The following is an 8,220-nucleotide window of genomic DNA, read 5'->3' as shown; positions in this document are numbered from 1 at the left end:
TGGTGACAATGTACGTGTAACAAGAAATTTTTTTTATTGCAATTGAAATAAAGATCTTTAAAAAAATTAAAGGAAAATAATAGTGGTGACAAATGTACATGTAACAAGAATTTTTTTTATTAAAATTGAAAAAAAATCTTTAAAAAATTAAAGAAAAAATAATAGTGGTGACAATGAACATGTAAGAAGAATTGTTTTTTTTTTATTGCAATTGAAACAAAAAACCTTAAAAAATTAAATGAGCTAAAAATTTTGTTTTTTTACATAGAGGGGCATTTTTGTCATTCAATCAAAAGTTAAACGGAGCCGTTAAACTTAACTGAGAAAATAACGGAATTGGGGGCGTGGTGCAAAAATGTCAATTTTTTTGGGTGCGCAGTGCAACAAGTCAAATTTGTTGGGTGCGCAGTGCAACAAGTCAAATTTGTTGGGGACGCGGTGCAAAATGTCAATTTATTTGGGGGTAGGTTACAAATTTCCCATTTTTTATTAAGTAAATTCCTAAAAAGTTTGTAGCCCTTTTATATTTTCTCGGTGTATTAAACCATATGATATCTGAAAACTATATTGAGCCCCAACTAATCCAGATTCAAGCCAGGTAGGAATGTAGGATCACTAGGGCAGCAAAACTCTTCCAACAAATATTTTAATGTAACTTCATTCTCAAGCCTCAAACCGAAGATTTTGATCAAGTTAGAACAACTCTATGTCAGCTGATCTACACGCTTATTAGTACCCTTTTATCTTTCTTTCTCTTCATAAGTTTATTTCTCTCTCTCATTTGTTTTTCTCTCTCTTTATCTTCTATTAGCTCTCTCCCCATCAACTCCCCATGATGATGAACAAATTTGAACTTTGCAATCATTGCAATCGTAATTTTGAAAAAAAAAAAAGAAATTAAGATTTGGTGAGAATGATCGAGTTACTCATGATTTTCTTTTCTTTTCCATTTCTTTTTCTAGTAAGCTTGGAAATGAAAGTAAAACTTCATCACTCGCCATGATGGCAAAATGAAAGGCATTAAAATCAAACATGTTTTTTTTGCCATTATGTTCCATATATTTGTTTATTGTTTTAATATTCTATTTTTGGATAATATTTTTTTAGTTCAAAAACTCTTTTTTTTAATATTAAAAACTGTAGATTCTGTTACAAACTTGCAGACCTTTGAATCGTTAAAGAACAGAGTTTATGTAATGATAAATTTGTAAATATATAAGTGGGGTTTTAATAAGATATTATGCTAATAGCTCCACTCATTATAAAATTGAACCATCCGTTTTGCATGGTTGAGACATCCACATCATTGTTGAGATTCAAGATATTGTGAGAATAAACCTTTTTCTTAATTCGGGATAAGCATCTCCTTCTTTAAAGCCTCCCTAGGGTTTGACCGAGTAATTTTTCATACAACTTTCTTTAACTAACTAACCAAATTAATCTCTTGGAGGTAAGGCCTAAAAATCAATTTAAACTTTGCCCACCATCTTTAATAAAAAAAAACTATAATCAATTTTTCTTATTAGAGATACAAAGTTTGTACTTAAACTAACTAATAGGATTATGGGACGCATAAGGTGACATTATTACATGCATAATTACGTATATAATAATCTTACAGCCACATATTAAATTATATGAGAATCATATTGTATGTCACATTAGATAGGATAAAATTTTATTTGTATCTGATCTTTCTAAGTGTAGCTTTAGTTTAATATTATAACGCACATAATGCTACATTAGTTCGAATGTACATTAATATCTAGTAACTATATAATTAACTACAGTATTACTCAGTTGAGTTTTTGGTGATAATAATAATTTATAGGAAAAGAGCAATGCATTAGGAGCAAGAACATTAGTTTTAAATACTGCACACACACACACACACATAAATAGACCCACTTCGCACAATAATGAATAGAGCAATGCTAAAGAGAGAGAAAGACAAGAGAAAATGAGAGAATTTTACTTTCTCTCTCTACCCAGCCCACTTTCTCTCTCTTTCTTTTCAATACATTTTCTCTCGTTCTTCTCTCTCTTTAGCATTTTTCTAAATAACCATGTGTTAGAATAATGTTCACCTTAGCTTGCATGAGTTTCAGGGAAAAAGGATATTCAATATCAAGTTGATGGTAAATATATCGGAAATTAATAAAATGCAATTCTTCAAGTTCAAAATGGAATCGTCGGAGTTAATTAATGTCCTTGTCGTTCATAATCTCTAAGCCCATATGGTTTGATACGTCACATATATTCAGAAAGTCAACAACGTCAATGCGCTTTTACAAATACTTGATATTTTGATCCTGCTGTATATTGATATATATAAATAATAAGGTTACCCAAAAAAAAGAAATTGTATATCTGGTGATGGAACGCTCTTCACGCATGGAGACCGCAATGGATATTGAATTGTTTGTTATCCTGTATGCATTATAAATCTGACTGGAGGACAAAGACAAAGTCAAAGCCGCTTATCCCATTGCAGCTTTTCGACCTGTTTCGAGTGCGTGAGCCAGGAATACCCATACCCATTTACCCATACTCCGCCCAACCCCAACAAAACTTGATGCAGTGATCTAAGTGGCAACCTGCTCCATGCATATGTGCTATATAAACCTTTGTCCTTCTGATTTGTGCCCATAGATGTATTTGTGCCTGAATTAATTTTATTAGATATAGTGCAACTTGGATGTTAATTTGTGTCTACTTTGAACCAAGCTGAGACTTAATTTATCTGGACTATTAGATGTCTGAGGCTGTTTTGAATCAAGAACCAAGTTTATATTCAATTTTCACATAGCTAGCTATTCAACTAACCCCTGAGCACCATTAATAGAATGTGAGTTAAAATGATTAAGCCTTGAGTAGGGCTCAATATTGAGGCATGTCCTTTTTCTTCTACATTTCTCTACCTTCAAAAGTTAAATAAAAAGAATGTTTAAAAGGAAAGACAAGGCATGCAGGTACTAAACACAATGCCCCAATCTATCTATATATATGGACGAATCCTCCTTGCCATACTTGGACATGCAATGTGCAGAGATTTGAGAAACATTGTGTCTGAGGCCAGAAGTACTTTTTATTATATTCGTTACTCAAAACACAACTTTGCAAAGAAAAAGATTCTCTCTAAGCGATCAACTGCAACTACATAAGTTCAAAATATCACTCTCTTGACAAAGACCTGGAGACGCACAGAAATGAAGAAGATAGAGGACTGGCTGTCTATTAATTGCATAAACAAAATGAACTAGTATGGATTCAGGTCTATTGCATGAGTAAGCTCCGGATTATTGCAGCTTGTGCAGTGTCAGTAGTTGCCAGTAGCTCAGACAGTCTCTCGCTAAGATCATCTACCTCTCTGTGCAAGCTTCTAATGTAGTTGCAGGTCTCTTGTAAGACCTTCCCCGCCGAAACCTGCACATTATCAGTGATCAATTACTTTCAGTATGCAGAAACCGAGTTTATATATATAGCACCATATATGAACACTTTCTAATTAAACTTAAGCCTAACGAACATCTTAATTAAAATATGGTAACCGGTTTCTGTTTGTACCAAGTACATCCTCTTTTAGTTAAAGTCTGAAAATGCAGAACAGTTGAATTTTTTTTTTTTTTTTAATATCAAACTCCTGTTTTAAACAAGTAATTTCTTTTCACGAAGGTGGTTTTAAATGCTCATCTGTTTGTTAGTATCAACTCAAGATTGAGAGAGATGTAAATAAACTCTTTCACTATCTAATTAACAAGTAAATCCCGGCAAGCTATAAACACGAAGTTCTTTTCTGCTTGTTACAAAGAAATTTACAAAAGAGGGAAGCGAGCAAAATAGCTACACGTAAACCCTAATTGGAAAATTAGTAGTGAGAAGTATATCAGCAGTGTACACGTCTATATAAATATACCTTGTCAGAGCGGTTATTGCGAAGCTCAGGAAGAAGCTGTTGCAATTTGGAGACAAGGTCATTGATCTGATCATCAGTGATCCTTGAGCTTCCTGATTGCCTTGATCTTGATCTTCTGCTGGACATCTTATATAATATTTTTAATTTGCTATATATCTCAAATACAGAGTTAATAAATAAATAGAACCCGAAGAAGAGCTATAGAACTCCAATAGACAAAAGAGAAGCTAGTAAATTAACTAGATACAAGAAAATTAGTGTCCTGATGAACACAGAGCATAAAAGGAAACTATAAATTAAAGAAAATAATAAAATTGAGTTCCGGAGAAAATTAAGTTATGGAGATATGAGGGAGGGAGAGCACGAGAACACAGGTAGTGGGTATTGGGGAGTAGAGAAGACAAATTGCATGGGAGAAAGCAGTGAGCAGAGCTGGTATTTAAATAGGGTTCTCGCGAGAAAGAGAGAGAATCAAGTCTCTCGAGATACGCCAACGCCATACTGTCTAATTATATTTTCTTAAATTTAATTTGTGTTCCCAAGTAGAAGAAGTGTTTAATTGATGTCTTGAGATTAACTCACGAGATCGATCGATGTGCTTGCTTTTTGAGCCAGCGTGTGTTGTGTCAGTCGCCACACGCAATGCCACATGTTATTATTTTATTTTGGATATCACCCTCAGCTTGTTTGCTTATGATTTATATCAAATCAAATTAATCTATATACACACAGAGAGCGAGAGAGAACCAAAAAAAAAAAAAAAAAACTCACAATTTCACTCACTGTGAATGTTGACTAGTCAAAAGAGTTCGTAACACTCCATGTTCTTGCCCCAACCGGCTCCATGCCATCACACATGTGGCGTCTCGGCGGCCCAAGCGTTACACCGACCCTCTTCTGGGGCAAAGGTTTTTTACATCTTTCATTTTAATATTTATTTGACTGATAATTGATTACTATTTTTGGCTTCAATGTAAATCTCAGTTTTATTTTATGGCTATTTCCCATTTGATAACGACCTGGTCAAAAATCCTTTGATTTGAACTCATCGTTATGGATTCATTGTTGCATGTGGTAGTAACAAAGAAAAATTGCACCACAAATAACGTAGGGGATGGCATAATTGATGGTACATACAGAAGCTAATTCCAATTGGAGTAGAAGTTTATAAGTATTCATATGGGATCCCGTTCGATTACATTTTTTTTTTCCAAATCGAGAAATTTTCTTTTAATAATTCTAATATTCCAAACTGAGAATTTTTTTTAATAATTCTACATATTCCAAAATAGATTACGTGTACAAATCAACTTTTTGCAACTTGATCCATGTGATACAACTTTATTCATGTGAAAAAATAAAATAGAGAGATCGTGGTTAAAAAAAAAGCAAGGATCGTATTTTCAACCCCACCTCTATCTTTAAATGTCCCCCAAATTTGTAGAAAATGGACCAGGTTCTCCTTTGATTGAGCAGTGATGGTTACTGCAGTTGGTAGTTGATAATTAGGAATACAATGGTGCTCCTGGAGTATTACTCTTTATTTTTTTCTTTTTAATGCTTGGCATGTGTGTTTGCATGTTATTATTATGATTAGTTAAAGTATAGACATGTCAAAAAGTGAATGAAAAAAGAGTAATGCTTTACAAGTATTCAAGATTTTTCCTATAATATAAAAGTAAATTTTGATCATATATAAATAAAAATACACACTCGTTCAAGGATCCTTCAAAATAAAGATATGCCTAGATCATAAGAAGATCATGATCCATAGAAAATAGAAAGGAAAAGGAAAGAGCTTAGCCCACATTTATTTATCTATATATTTCCATCTCTCCAATTTCTGTCATTCCTATCAAGCACATATGGAAGCAGAGTGGTACTAGTACTACGTTTAGGTCAGGATGAATATAATTTAAAGAAGACAGAGGTCTTAGATGAAATATATATATATATAACCCATTTTGACATAATTTTTACGCTTGGCTCCTCTAGATTTACAATTTTTATGTTATAACGTCATAGTGTATGTCATTATTGATTCTTCCATTACTCAATAGAATTAGAAGGATAGCTAAATTTTTTTTTTCCTTCCCTTCTTTTTCCTTTATGTTTTTTAATCATATTATTGACATGACAACAATTATTACTTAATTTAAAATTCTCCAAATTCTATGTATCATAATATACGTATAGTACCTCTGCGTGTGACCTTTTTTTATGGTACCACACTGGCTCGTCAGAGTCTAAATATTTCAAACAACAAAACAAATTAACGAGTTGGCAAGTTAACATGGCATGCGGAAATATTTGTTTTCACGTGAGTGTGAGACTGATCTAATTTTGTTAGTCAATCATAAAGACGGCCTTAACATGATTGATTTTTATAAAGACGTGCTTATGAGAAATGGAGATAAGCTATTGATCGACAATCATGATAATATGTCAAAACCTTTTATCTTCAAGCCCCATTAATTGACTCTCCCAGGCATCTGAAGTTTAAAAAACACGATTTATTCATGAAATCATTTTCGCTAGTTTGATTTTCTTTTATTCTTTACATACACTCAGAATAATAAATTAATTTATTGGCTTCGCTTACTATGTTTCAAAGCCTATTCGATTCATTAGATGCGCCAAGAAAAGTGTTTCCTCGAACTACGAACATTTCATGGAGCTAGGGTTTTCCACAGGAGAATTAATAAACACTAGTCTAATTCATTACTCAATTTCTAGAAATTAATTATTAGAAAACATCAGAGGCTCCATCGACTGTGGGTGACTCCAAGCTGATACATGGCTGATGATAAAAACAATAATGAATCGTGAGCATGACGCGAGACTAAGATTCTTGAGAAGATTAATTAATGGAAGCAGAGACAAACAGTAACAGTGTTGATAGATTAATAAGGCTCTTTGATCAACAAATAGTACGATGCGGGGGGTGCATTGGGGATTTTAATCAGAAATCGGTGGTGGTGATCAGCGTGCATCTCGGAGCACATGATCTCGATCCAATGGACAGCGAGGACTCCGCTCGATGTCACGAGGAACCCTCATTTCTTTATTGTTTCCAAATCCAGTGGGCTGGTTTTTTTCTCAGAATTAGCCTTCATTACGCCAACAAACTTTTGAAACTTCAAGAAAGATATATAATGATCTCCTCTCCTCAACATATGCTTTGTACAATCCATTATAAATATTATTATCTTATTAATGTTATTTATTCCTCGACTGCCCAGATGTGTCAATGTAATAAGATAACCTTCATCTCTCTTGCGTTCAGAGTCGGTGAAGGACATCTTATTAAATGCCGAGCTCAAGCCTAATTAAACAATATTTCAACCGTCAAAATTAACTGATTAGCACCGACCTGATTGATGCTACTGTTTATTGTTTAATGGTTACGTGAGTTTTAGAAATGCGTATCCTCAGTAGTAGACTAGCACAACTTTTATTGGTGTAGGATAGAATTTAATCAACCAAACCGCAAGCCCATCTCAAATGAAGTGCTTTTAAAATTAACTAGGAAGTTGGTTTCAAAATATAGAATTACCTTCTTCTTTTTTTTAAAGAATTACCTAGTATGTATCTATATAATCACAATTAATTTCTAAATACACTTAATTTAAAAACATGCAGATATTTAGTAGCCCTTGTGTATACCTTTAGTAATCTTTCCCCTAAAAGTAGTGCATGTATCAATAAAACAAAATGAAAAAACTATAGGAAGACACTATTTATACTGAAAAGTTCGTTCATGATCTCAAACTTTAGTTATATACTTACCCCAAAAATTTATATGAGTTGACGTGGGATTATCTCCCTCATAAGCAGCTTCAACGAATCAAATGGTCGCAGTTGATCTGGATTCAGTGAGTTTACTTACATTTTGGTAACTATGCTGCAGAAGTTTAGCAGCCAAATTATTCGCTAATAAACACCCGCAACTTTAGTAATACCACTTATTTTTCACAACTATCAAGAATATTCACTGACAACTAGAGTAGTTTTCGTTCAATAATAATAATGCAAGCAAGAGTCTTAATATCCTACATGTGGGCAAGTATGAAACAATTTTAAACAATTTCACACTATCAAACTATAGGGACAAAATAATTAAAAATAAATCAATTAAGCTTAAACATGATATATATTAATCCTAGTCTTGTGCTCAGTACTCTATTAATTGAGATATTATATCCTATATTAGTTTACGAGACGTTAGTTTGGCCTCTGTGGTTAAAATGGATGAGTGAGCTACTAGCTACCTGCTGAACAGCGAAAGCAAAGAGTTGAAAAGG

General features: G+C 33.2%; 1 protein-coding gene across 1 annotated transcript; it reads right to left on the bottom strand.

The window, feature by feature from the left end:
- Positions 1 to 3,080: 3,080 nt before the first annotated feature.
- LOC18047369 (transcription factor PRE6) lies at positions 3,081 to 4,046 on the bottom strand. Its single transcript, XM_006439562.2, has 2 exons — positions 3,917 to 4,046; positions 3,081 to 3,426 (listed from the first exon to the last, which is right to left on the bottom strand). The coding sequence occupies exons 1-2, from the start codon at positions 4,040 to 4,042 to the stop codon at positions 3,277 to 3,279; spliced, it is 276 nt and encodes a 91-aa protein (XP_006439625.1). The 5' UTR covers positions 4,043 to 4,046; the 3' UTR covers positions 3,081 to 3,276.
- Positions 4,047 to 8,220: the final 4,174 nt, after the last annotated feature.

The sequence above is a fragment of the Citrus clementina genome, unplaced genomic scaffold, assembly GCF_000493195.1.
Source record: "Citrus clementina cultivar Clemenules unplaced genomic scaffold, Citrus_clementina_v1.0 scaffold_3, whole genome shotgun sequence".
Lineage (NCBI taxonomy): Eukaryota > Viridiplantae > Streptophyta > Magnoliopsida > Sapindales > Rutaceae > Citrus > Citrus x clementina.
This window is presented reverse-complemented; position numbering and strand designations above follow the sequence as displayed.